The sequence below is a fragment of the Mastomys coucha genome, unplaced genomic scaffold (assembly GCF_008632895.1).
Source record: "Mastomys coucha isolate ucsf_1 unplaced genomic scaffold, UCSF_Mcou_1 pScaffold22, whole genome shotgun sequence".
In the NCBI taxonomy this organism is placed as follows: Eukaryota; Metazoa; Chordata; class Mammalia; order Rodentia; family Muridae; genus Mastomys; species Mastomys coucha.
This window is the reverse complement of record NW_022196905.1, coordinates 128330188-128342971: the sequence shown is the minus strand read 5'-3', so window position 1 is coordinate 128342971 and position 12784 is coordinate 128330188. Positions and strand designations below refer to the sequence as shown.

Sequence of the window (12784 nt, the reverse complement as noted above, 5' to 3'; positions counted from 1 at the left end):
CCCAGTTAGATATAAACTAGCCATGCACATGCTTATAATCCCAATACTAGGGAGGCTTAGGCAGGACTGCCATGGGCTCAAGACTAGCCTGGACTATATATTGAGACCCTGTCTCAAAAAATAATCATGTGAGATAGGATCCCCACGAGATTAAGTTTAACTTGGACTTTATCTAGATATAAATTGGGGGCTGAGGGTGTCGGCTTGGTAGAGGGCCTGCCTGGCACACACGAAGCCCTGGGTTCCATCCCCAGCACCACATAACTGGACCTGGTGATCTGGGTCTGTGATCCTCGCACTTGGGAAGTGGAGGCAGGAGGAACAGAAGTTCAGGGTTGGGCTGGTGAGATGGCTCAACAGGTAAGAGCACTGACTACTCTTCCGAAGGTCCTGAGTTCAAATCCCAGCAACCACATGGTGGCTCACTACCACTCATAATGAGATCTGACGCCCTCTTCTGGTGCATCTGAAGACAGCTATGGTGTACTTAATTATAATAATAAATAAATCTTTAAAAAAAAAAGAAAAAAAAGTTCAGGGTTATCCTCAGCTGTGTAATATATTTGAGGCAGCCTGGGCTACATGAAAGAGATGGTTGATAGATAAACTATTTAACTTGAGAACCATCAGTATTTTTTTAAACATCGTCCTGATAGGCTTAGGAAGCAACTCCACAGGGGCTCCTCTTTCTGGTTCTGTGGCCACCATCTTCATTTCAGTGTTCCTCTATCCTTTGCAAAGAGGTGGAGATCCGTGCTCCCTAAGCCGCCACTACTGGGTCCTCCTCCTCTGGGTGGGTGACTCAGGAGATGAGACAAGCCTTTGACAAGCGTAGAGGTGGAGTCTGACCTCTTTTAGGATTCCCCCAGGAGGGGACGCCCCTAGCCCACACGATTGGCCCTTTGGGAGCTCACCTGTGAGCTCCCCCCCAACCCCCCTCCCCCATCTTTCCTTTCTCTCCTAGGCCTGCAGGACAAGCTTAACAAGAGGGACAAAGAGGTGACAGCCTTGACATCCCAGATGGACATGCTCAGGGCCCAAGTAAGTGGTAAGTCTCCCTCCCTAGGGGCAGAGGTTGGGGTTTGGGGGATGGAGGTTGGCACTGTGGCTCTACAGGTCCAGCCGAGCTGGGCTACCTGCTTGAGACCTGTACCTGAGTGGGCAGATCTGTACAAAGGCACTGCCTCTTCCCCAGAGCCAACTGAGTCCGTGCCCCTAGGTGCCACCAAGTTTTCTCCGTGGCCTTCTTGAAGAGTTGAATTCCTCATGGAATTCCTCTTCCACGCAACCCCTAATCCCCAGGACCAATAGCCACGAACTGCAGGAAGCCTGTCATGGGGATGTGGACCTGGAATCCCAGCACTCAGGAGGTGAAGGCAGGGAAGATCAAGAAGAGTTGAGACTATCTTGAAATTTTGGGGCCAGGCTGGGCTACACAAGACCATGTCTCAAAAAAAAAAAAAAAAAAAAGATCGTAGAGCTTGGGCCACAGCCAAAAGCGAAATACACAAAGAAGGCCCAGGAGAGGTCAGAAGTCTGGAATTAGTAAGTATGGGATTTAGGACTCACTAATTCAAAGTGCCCTTGATTGGGAGGCAGAGACAGGCGGATTTCTGAGTTCAAGGCCAGCCTGGTCTACAGAGTGAGTTCCAGGACAGCCAGGGCTACATAGAGAAACCCTGTCTCAAAAAAACAAACAAAAACAAAAAACAAAGTGCCCTTGACATTGCTCAAGGAACAGCCACCCTGCTCAAGGAACACCCCTACCCTACTCCTGGGGTACGGGCCCACTCTCTCTCTTTCCGTCCTGATTACATTTACCTGACCTTACAAAAGCTCTAGACTTTCTCAAGGCCAACGTGAAGGCTTATCTTTCGCTCTTGTCTTGCCTGGATAACAATATAGATATCCACAGAGACCTGCCATGCATCCCTACCCCACAGAGCCAAGCAAGGATGCTGGCTTGGGAGATTGGTCTGCTTTGTGTAGCTGTTGAAAAGTGTTCACTGGACTTAACACTTCCCGGCCGTAGTCCCTCATTGAAGGAAGTCAGGGCAGAAACTCAAGCCAAAGCTTGAAGCAGAAACCACAGGAAAGTTACTTACCGGCTTTGTTATGCCTTCTGCTTTGTTATACAGCCCAGGACCACCTGTCTAGGGAATGGTGCTGCCCACAGTGGGCTGGGCCCACGTGCATCAATTAACAGCCAGAACTGCCCTCACGAACACCACAGACCAACCTGATAAAGATAATTACCCAGTTGCAGTTCTGTTTTCAGTTGGTTCTAGGCTGTGTCCAGGATACTACTATTTTCTCTTTTCTGAGGCAGAGTCTCATGAGGTCACAGCAGGTCCTGAATTCCCAGCCTAGCTGAGGATGACCTTAAATGTCTAATCCTCCTCCTGCCTCCCAAGTGCTGAGATGACAGGTGTGCACCTCCATGCCCAGCTCATGTGATGCTGGGGATGGAACCCAGGGCTTCATGTGTGCCGGGCAATCACTGAGATATATCACCACCCAGACTTGATGCTTTTTCTTGTTGTTTGTTTGGGACCCGGTCTCTTTAGCCTCGACTGGCCGAAAACTCACTATGTAGCCACTGTGGCTTGGAACTCGTAATGGTCTTCCTGCCTCAACCTCCCCAGTGCTGGAATCAGAGACCTGTGCACAATGCTTGGCACTGCCTGACTCTTAGGGTGCCATTGCTGTCATCTCCCACCCTGGCCAGACCAGCCTCTCATTGGTGTTTGATACAGGGTCTCCTGAAACCCAGGTTGTCCCAGAACTGGCCTTAAATCCCTGATCCTTCTGCATCCACGTCTGGAGTGCTTGATCACAGGCCTGTTTGGTATCCCTCCAGTTTAAGCCATGCTGGGAATAGAACCTGGGGCCTCTGATTTCCTGGGGCTCTCCACTGAGCCACACCCCCAAGTTACCATCGATGTTTGAACTCTCTCCTTTCCCTGCGGCTCCTTCCCCCAGCTCTAGAAAACAAATGCAAATCAGGAGAGAAGAAGATAGATTCTCTTCTGAAGGAGAAGAGGCGCCTAGAGACGGAACTGGAGGCCATGTCTCGGAAGACCCATGATGCCTCTGGCCAGCTGGTCCACATCAGCCAAGAGTTGCTACGGAAGGAGAGGTGAGTGGCCCAGGGCTCGGCCTCTGGGGTTGCATAGTCTGTTTCTCTTTCCTTTTTTTCTTCTTATTTCTATTACTATCATTATCATTTTAACCTTTTTAGATGTATTTCTTTTACGTCTATGAGTGCTTCCCGCTGCGTGTGTGTCTGTGTGCCCCAAGTGTGCCTGGTACTCTCTGAGGTCAGAAGAGGACATCAGATCCCTGGGAATTTGAATTACAGATGGTTGTGAGCCAACCCGTAAGCACTGGGAACTGAACCTGATTCTCCTGCAAGAGCATTAAGTGCTCTTAACTGCTGAGCCATCTTTCCAGGCCCTCGGAGTCCTAACCGTGGCGCTCCAAGCAGCACGTGGTAGAGATGAGTGTTCCCCTAACATGGTGTCAGACGGATGTCTTTCCACTTTAAAAATAATTAAGTTTAGTCAGGGAACTTGTGTGTGTGTGCCTGCCTCGCTCGTGCTCTCTCTCTCTCTCTCTTTCTCTCTCTCTCTCTCTTTCTGTGTGTGTGTGTGTGTGTGTGTTTAAGATTTGTTTTTTTTATGACTATGTACGTGCCTGAATATGCACTGTATGTATTCGGCTGCCTGCAGAAACCAGAAGAGGATATCAGATCCCCTGGATCTGGGGTTACAGATGGCTGCAAGCATCCATATGAGAGCTGAGAATCAAAGCCAAGGGCTCTGAAAGAACAACCAATACTCTTATCCACTGAGCCATTTCTCCAACCCTAACTTTTGTTTTCTTGGGACAAGCTCTTCCTGCACACCCCAGGCTTGCCTTGAAGTCCCTGGTCTCCCTTCCTCAGCTTCCCATGTGATGAGATGTAGTGTAGAGTGAGCCCTCATACCCAGCTAACCCAGCATAAGTGGTAACATGTTTTTCAGGTTCATTTTTGTTCTGTTTTCATTTGTAAAAATATAATGATAGCATTTGTTTGTTTGCTTGCTTGCTTGCCTATGGGAGGTTGTGCACGCTACAGAAATGGGGGGGAGGGGCAGAAGACGTAACTCGGAGGAGTCAACTCTCTTCCCCAGGGATTGAACTTAGGTCCTCAGCCTTGGTGGCAAACACCTTGACCTACTGAGCCATCTTACTTAGCCTCTCTGACTTGGAAATACTGTTCTCATTTCTCTCTAAATCCAGCCTGGTTGCCTAGCACAATCGTGCATGTGATCTCAGCATTCAAGAGGTTCCCATGAGACTGCGGGATGTGGCTTTGTTGGTAGAGAGCCTGCCCGGCATGCAGGACGATCTAAATCCTGTGCCCAGCACCACATACACCAGATATAGTGGCTGTGACTGTAACCCTCAAACTCAGGAGGGGCAGGCGGGAGGGGCAGGAATTCAAGGTGCTACGTATAGGCCAGCCCAGGCTACATGAAACTGCCTCAAAACAAAAAGGAAAAAGGAAAGAAAAAACTCTTTAAAAAAATGTATTGAGTCTGGGGACATATCTGCTCCTCCATATGGTCCCAGTTTGATTCCCAGCACCTACATGGTGGCTCACAAGCATCTATATACCTCTAGTACCAAAGGGTCCAACACAATCTTCTGGCCTCGGAGGATACCAAGCATGCGCATGGCACACAGACATATGTGAAGACCAAACACCCTTATACATAAAACAAAAATAAATCTCCAAAAAACAAAAAACCCCAAAGCTCTAAGAACAGCTACATCCTCTTGATCATCCCACATCCAAAAGCTGTTGCTCTTGGGTGTGGCTGACCCATCCCACATCCTTCTTGCTTGGCTCTGGTCACCATTGCCTTGTGGCTGGCGCCCCCTGGTGGTAATGGCCCTCCAGCCCCATGGCTCATACTGGAGAGCTGTAGAATTGATGCCCTGGTTCTGTGACTGTCTGCCCACTCCAGGAGTCTGAATGAGCTGAGGGTGTTGCTGTTAGAAGCCAATCGCCACTCCCCAGGGCCCGAGAGAGACCTGAGCCGTGAGGTACACAAAGCCGAATGGCGAATAAAGGAACAAAAACTGAAGGATGACATCCGGGGCCTTCGTGAAAAGCTGACCGGGCTGGTACGTGCAGGCAGAGCGTGGGGGCGGGGAGAAGGGTTTGCCAGGGCTGTCCTGCTGCCAGGCCGAGGAGACCAGCAACCTTCTACAGTCACAGTGGGGGTTGAAAACTCAGTCCTCCGCTGGGCAGTGGTGACGCACGCCTTTAAACCCAGCACTTGGGAGGCAGAGGCAGGAGAATTTCTGAGTTTGAGGCCAGCCTGGTCTACAGAGCCCAGGACAGCCAGGGCTACACAGAGAAACCCTGTGTCGAAAAACCAAAAAAAAAAAAGAAAAAGAAAAAGAAAAAAAGAAAATTCAGTCCTCCAGGATCTCAAGCATGGATCAGATGAAGGGGCCATAGCCCCTTTTTAAACATCATAAGCAGAGGTGCCCCTACACCAACACAGAGAGTCTGGTCTATCTAGAGCCAGAAGGGTAAAAATCAGTCACGCATAGAGGGTTAAAAAAATATCCATGCAGGGAGGTATCCAACCAGAAACCAGGGTCTGGGCTCCTTGTTAAGCGGCATATGGGATTGTGTCAGTAAGAGAGGCGAGAAGTTCAAATCAGGTGCTGAAGCTCCTCTGGTGGAAACTACAGGACTTTGAGCTGAGTTGCTGTGAGTGGGAATGAACGCAGGGAGTAACAGTGACAGCATAGGACAGAGCTGGTCCCGCCCCTTCCCTTTCTGTTTGACATTTACAGCCTGATGCTCCATCCATCTCTGGCCGTCTCTGGCATATGGACTGCGTGGATCAAAGAGAATGGGCCTCTTTTTAACCCCACACTTTGAGGCGCAGGGGCTAGATATGTTGTCTCTGGCCCTGGAGGGATCCACGTGGTAGAGGGGAAGGTGGAATAATATAAAGGATGCTTAGGGAGCTGAGAGAAGGTGGCTCAGTTGATAGAGCGGTTGAATAGAGCCCTGGGTTCTGTCCCCAGCACTACCTAAAATCAGATATAGGGACCTGTGCCTGTAATTCCAGCACTGGGGATGTGGGCATAGGAAGACCAGATGTTCAAGGTTATCCTCAGTTCATAGCAAGTTCTATGCCAGCCTGGGCTACATAAGACCCTGTATCTGAAACATATCTCTTTAGCCATATGGGATCCATCTAGTTTCATATCTGCTCCTAGGTATGGGGTTATCAGGCCTAGCTGCCGTGCCAGCATTGTATGATTAAATTGGCTGATTAAATACCAGCACACACATGCACCCCAGGGCACTAGTGGCCTCAATGGCTCAGGGACACAGAAGGAGATGGTCCTGGGCTGGTGGATTTCCCAGAAATGTTGGCTACAGGTAAAGGGAAGCTCAGATGGGCTCCATGCTGGCGGACCAGCCCTGTGCTTAGAAAAGCACAGTAAAAAGCTAGAAGGTACATGGAGAGCATGGGGTCCTGAAGCCGCGGGAAGGTCTACATAGAAACACTGAGCTTGGCCTGAAGGCCTAGGCTGGGACAAGCATTGAGGAGGCAGGGCCTGACAGGTGTGTCTCGGAATGCTTTGGTAGGAGACCAGGGTGGCGTGTATGGATGCTGACCATCATGGTGGGGAGAGGGGAGACATTTGTAAGGGGCCAGGCACAGGGGGAAGGGGAGGGTCACATGGACTTGAAAACGAGAGAAAAATACTGGGGGGAAATTGACTCTGTGGGCTAGAACCAGAAGGGCTGCGGTAAGGATGGGGCCGTGGGTCTTAGATTCTAGGGCTTAAAGAAGTTGGAAAGTGAAGTCTTGGGGAAGGAGGTCCTTGTGAGGTACAAGCTCCGCTCAGAAGGCAGGTGAGGCCTGATCCGTTTCCAATTAGCACCCACACGGGCAGGTCACACTCCTACACCTCCACCCTTCTAGGACAAGGAGAAGTCCCTGTCAGAGCAGAGACGCTACTCCCTCATTGACCCAGCTTCGGCACCTGAGCTGCTGCGACTGCAGCATCAGTTGGTGAGCACGGAGGATGCCCTGCGGGACGCACTGGACCAGGCCCAGCACGTGGAGAGGCTGGTGGAGGCCCTGAGGGGCTGCTCAGATAGGACTCAGGTGAGCGCACAGGCCTGTAGCCTCGGGAACCCCAGTCCCAAACAGGAGGCAAGTCCATCGTGAGGACCCCCAGTCTGACAGAGGAGAGTGTCCCAGCACTGATCACCAGTCTGAAGGAGGGTGGCCCCATCCTTGAAACCCCAGTCTGAAAAGGAAGTAAGCATTGCTACCTTGGGAGACCCAGTCTAAAGGACTTTGGTTCCAAGCCTGCTGGTCCCATCGGGAAGATTCTGTCCCCCTTGTGGTTATATGTGAAACTGCATCCTGGCCGCCTGCTCAGTAGCTCCTCCCCTCTCCTCGCCTCACAGACCATCAGCAATTCCGGTTCTGCCAACGGTATCCACCAGCCAGACAAGGCCCACAAACAGGAGGTAAGCACGCTAGCAGCGTCTCTAAGTCACCCAAGCTGGCAGCCTCTGAGAAAAACCCTCCGGAAGTCACTAAATATACAAAGGAACAGGAATGCTTTGTGTGTGTCTGTCCTGTCCCAGCGGGGTTGCTTGCTTAGGAAGGTTCTCACACTGGTGTATCCATCCAAAAATGGTCCTGCTTTTCTTTCTTTTTTCCCTTCCTCTCTTTCCTTCTTTCCTTCTTTTCTTTCTTTCTTTCTTTCTTTCTTTCTTTCTTTCTTTCTTTCTTTCTTTCTTTCTTTCTTTTTTTGTTTGATTTTGTTTTTGTTTTTTTCCTGTGGTTCTGAGAATGGAACCCAGGGCTTTAGCATTGACTACACTCCCAGCCCCTCACTGGGGAATTCTAGGCACGCCATCTGCTGCTGAGCCATGCCCATAGCCCTTGATTTTGGGAGAAATAGTGTCCCAGTTTCCCGACTTCCCTCTCTCCCTGGCATCCGCCCACATTATTGCAAACATCGTGACTTACTTAGCACCTGGTCTAGCTCTGTGACCCAGGCAGAAGAGGCTGGAGTGAAGAAAACCCAGCTTGCCCCTTGGCTTTCCAGCTGTTCTGCATTTAACGAGGGCCAGGCTTGGGAACAAGGACCTCTGAAGGCTGTTCCTAGCCAGGTATCCGAGGACCTGGCAGATGTGGGCAGGGTTGGTGTAGCAGGGTAGACACCACCCTGGGAACTGCTGTCCAGACCACATGAGGGTTTTCCCAGCATCCTTGTGGGGAACATGGTCATCCTAGCTTCCAGATGTGGAATCAAGGCTCGTCTATTATTTCTTACCTCCACAGATCCATCCTCTCTACAAAGGTGCTTGGATTTCCTTGTAGAATCTAGACTTCTCCTGCCACAGGGCCTTGACACATGCCATGCCTTTACCCGTTTCTCGTTCCCTCTGTCCCTCCCTCATCTGCCCATTCATTCTTCAGGACTCTTGATGCTCAAGCCCTTGTTCTTTCTAGGACAAACACTGACCTCCAAGGGACACCACGGACCGGCCCTACTCACACCAGAAGCCCTACCAGGCTTCCCAGCAGCGTCACCTTCAGACAGGAGCCAGAACTGTCCCCTTTGGAGATGAGACTGTGTTTGTAACAATATTGTCCCCACTGCCGTGGACACATCCCACCTGAACCCCCTGCCGGACCAGGAGGCTCCCACAGACACGGCCTTCCACAGAGTGCGGTACAGCTGGGCCCAGCCCTGAAGAACCTCTCTTGTCCCAAGGAGCTTCTTGAATTTGCAGGGCTGAAGCTATCCAGTCGGGCCTCTCTTGGCTAGAGCAGGCTGCCCCCCGAGGCTCATCAGGGCACCTGGGTACTTCCCCACCTCCCTTCCCTTCTGGTGTCCCCAGGTCCCCTGCAGTCCCCTGAGACATGGAGCAGGGCCCCTGCTTGGACGCCTAACACACTAAGAAGGGCTTCAGTCTTCAGAAATTAGGGAGGGGATGCTAGACTCCACGTGCTGAGCCTCTTTTACACATTGGTACGAGGTCGCTTGGGCCTCTCTAGCCAGGGAAGATGTGGGGGTGATGGGCTCCTTATTCCTCGGCACCAAGCTAGTATGAGTTCCCCACCTTCCATCCGCTGCCCAGAAGCATTCAGCAGACAGCTTCAGTATTAGGAAACCCACTCTTCTTACCTTCACCTTGAGCTGGGACTGGCTTGGGGCTTAGAACCAAGAGCAGGTAGAAAACTCCTTAAACAGAGCATTCATACGGTGTTTTGCTGGGTGAGAGGAATCAAACTGGTTCCCTTTATTTCTGGGAACCCCTGCCATGTTACTCCAAAGACCCCCCAGCAACCCACAGCGGGTCCTGCTTCCATCTTCCCAGGACGGGAACACAGTGGGCTGTGTGAGTACCACGAGGCACCAGCAGGTGGCGCTCACGCTCTTGTCCTTAGGGAGGAGCTGAATTGTCAGCCCCTCAGCCCAACCCCCTGCTCCTATTGGCCTTTGGGTAGCACTTGCCGTTAACAACAGCAGCCTAGAGCTTAGAACTGACGCTTTAGTGGCCCATCTGCAGAGCCAAATATTGCTCTTTCCAGCACAATCGGGCAGCTCACGGATTAGGAATTAACAGCCAAAGGCTCCCACGGAAGGGACCAGAAGGGGCTGAGCCCCACCCTGGAGTGGGCTTGCACCTGGTAGGTGTGCAAGAAGCCATTTCCCTATAAGCACTGGCCTTTGACGGCCCCCTCAGCCTACCTGGTGTGGCCACCCAGCTGTGGCTCAGCCATCCCCACCTTTCTCCCGCCCCTTCCCCCTCCCCCTCCCCCTCCCTCCAGTGGAATTGTGGAAGTGTGGCAAGTCCATGTTCGGACAATAAAGCTTGTGATTGAGGTGCAGGACTCCTGCTGCTGCCTGCTTCTGTCTTGGACACCTTAGGGACAGGAGGGGATCCTAACTTTGCTCTCAAGTGCCAGCTCATTTCTACTCAAATGTGAATGGTCAGTGGAGGTCGGGGAAGAGCGTGCTTTAGAGGGGCTGGACTTTAAAGGAGATGGACTATGTCCATAAGGATTAACACCCGAGTTTGTCGCTGGACTTCCACATGTGTGTACTTGTACCTCAATGCGCATGCATGCTCATGCACAAGTACACACAGACACACACACACACATGCAATTGTATTTCTAAACTCTGTGGGTATCATACATTACTATTGCTGGCAATGACTGAAAGCAACTTGGGGAAGAAAGGAATTCATTTTCTCAGTTAAGGTCCTGTCCTGATCACTTCTCTGCTGTGACAGAATACCATGACCAAGGCAACTTAGAGAATAATGAGACTTATGGTTTCCTAGCGTGAGTCCGTGGCCTTTCGTGGTGAGTGGCACGACTGCAGGCAGACAGGCAGGCAGGCAGGCAGGCAGGCAGGCAGGCAGGCACAGTGCTGGAGCAGTAGCTGCGAGTTTACATCTGATCTACAGCCACAAGGCCAAGGCCGAAAGCAAGAGCTAACTGGGAGTGGCGAAACCTCAAGGCCCACCCCCAGTGACAGCTGCTCCAACACCTCCTAATCCTTCCCAAACAGTTCCGCCAACTGGGGACCAAAGATTCAAACATGACCCTGTGGGGGCCATTTACATTAGAACCCACCACATTCCACTCCCTGGCCCCTGTAAGCTTGTAGCACTATTATAATTCAAAATGAATTCAGTCCAACACTGTTCACAGGGCTCTCCTGAGACTTCAAGGCAATCTCTTAGTTGCAACCTCCTGTAAAACGTAATTATATATGTTCTATAAGAGACAGCGCAGAGAAATTACTACACTGGACCTCTCCGTGGGTGGAAAGGAAGATTTATTGGGGAGCAAACTGCCAAGGCTGTCTCTGGGAGGGGTAGGGAAGCAGAATGAGAAGCAAATTGGTGGGAAAGCAAGCTAGGCCCAGCAGGGTGGGACCCGGCAGGGTGGGATCTGAGCTGACACAGGCTGCGGGGATTGGCCAGGAGCCAGGTGCCCTTTCTGAGGTAGCTGACCTTGCAGAATGGTTATGGGAGGTTCCAGAAGGACTAAGGGTAGTTCCTGGTACACAGAAACCTGCCTTTAAGTTTGCTTTCTAACAATCCTGATGCAGTAGAGTGATCATTAATAACCACAAGACAGGGCTGGTAAGACGGCTCAGCTGCTCGGTGCACTCTAGCTGCTAGGACTGCTCTTCCGGAGGTCATGAGTTCAAATCCCAGCAACCACATCGTGGCTCACAACCATCCGTAATAAGAGACCAAAACAAAACAAAACAAACAAACAAACAAACAAAAAAACCCACAAGACAGTCACTATTAGGATGTCTTAAAATGTCCTCCAGCCGGGCAGTGGTGGCACATGCCTTTAATCCCAGCACTTGGGAGGCAGAGGCAGGCAGATTTCTGAGTTCAAGGCCAGCCTGGTCTACAGAGTGAGTTCCAGGACAGCCAGGGCTATATAGAGAAACCCTGTCTCGAAAAAAACAAACAAACAAACAAACAAACAAAAAAACCAAAATGTCCTCTGACAACAAAATCCAAAACTCTTCAATTTAAGCCAAGCATGGTGGCACACATCTTGAATCCACCACCATTCAGGAGATAGAGGCAGGAAGATCTCTTGAGTTTGAGGCCAGCCTGGTCTACAGAGTGAGTACCAGACCAGCCAGGGCTACACAAAGAAACTTGTCTTCAAAAACCAAAGACCAAAAACCAACTCGTCAGTTTGGCCTCAGGCAGATTCTTAAGAAAGGGCCGCCACAGTGTTTGCTAAAATGATTCCTTAGTCCAGTTACTAATATTGTTGCCCCCTGGAGCCTCTTGAGTTGGACATAGTCCACAGCTCTCAGCATGACTGTCTCTTATGCTTCTCCTAGGACAGTTTATTAAGTCTGGCTGACAGCATTCAGTGGTTTTCTTAGTCCAGGGACCAAGCTGAGCTGAGACTCCAGAGGCAGCCTGGAGTGTTCTATATATTGGTTCTTCACTCACACACTGGGTGTTAGATGACAAGAAAGTGTGGGGGCCACTGCTTGGTGCCTCCAAGGTGAGGGGGTTACACCCTTTGGTTGGTATTCCTACTAAGACATTTTCCTGATATTTTCAGTCACCCATATACCCCCAGTCTCCATTCATCTTGAAGGGTGGCACCCTGATTAAATTTTATTTATTTCCTTTTGCTCATTGAGATAGGGTCTCACTGTGTATTCCTTGGCTGTCCTGGGTGTCACTCTTAAAGAGATCCTCCTGCCTCTGCCTCTTGAGTGCTGGGATTAAATGCATGTTACACGCACTAGTCTATGCTACGTGGATGACGGTGTTTGCAAATCCATTCAGGAGCCATCATCCTCCACCCCAAAAACGGATTCATAAGGTGGTAAAATAAAGACTCCTGGGGGCAAGACACAGCCTGGAAAAAAAAAAAAAAAAAGCACAGTTTTACCCAGTATGGAGTAACTTACAGCAGGTCACAACCTGGTCTTAGCACCAGCTTACACAGTAAGTTTAAAGCTGGCCTAGGTGGTATGGAGGAGGGAAAGGAAGAGAAGGAGGGGGAGGGAGATGGGGAAGAGGTCAGGGAGAGAGAGGAGGAGGGAAGAGGAAGGGAGGAGAGAGAAGAAGTTGGAGACGAGGAGAAAGAGAAAAAAGAGGCGGTGGTGGTGCACGCCTTTAATCCCAGCACTTGGGAGGCAGAGGCAGGCGGCTTTCTGAGTTCGA

General features: G+C 50.7%; 1 protein-coding gene across 2 annotated transcripts in view; it reads left to right on the top strand.

Annotated features, from left to right (window-relative positions):
• Positions 1-9947, top strand: part of Clip2 (CAP-Gly domain containing linker protein 2) — a 65041-nt gene extending 55094 nt beyond the window's left edge. Inside the window, exons 11-16 of one of the 2 annotated variants that reach the window (XM_031338149.1) lie at positions 965-1048; positions 2983-3139; positions 5016-5175; positions 7008-7193; positions 7502-7564; positions 8559-9947. In XM_031338149.1, the coding sequence (XP_031194009.1) occupies positions 965-1048; positions 2983-3139; positions 5016-5175; positions 7008-7193; positions 7502-7564; positions 8559-8570 (662 nt within the window). In that variant the 3' untranslated portion in view covers positions 8571-9947. The remainder of the gene's footprint in view (positions 1-964; positions 1049-2982; positions 3140-5015; positions 5176-7007; positions 7194-7501; positions 7565-8558) is intronic. The other variant, XM_031338148.1, reaches the window with a different exon arrangement.
• Positions 9948-12784: the final 2837 nt, after the last annotated feature.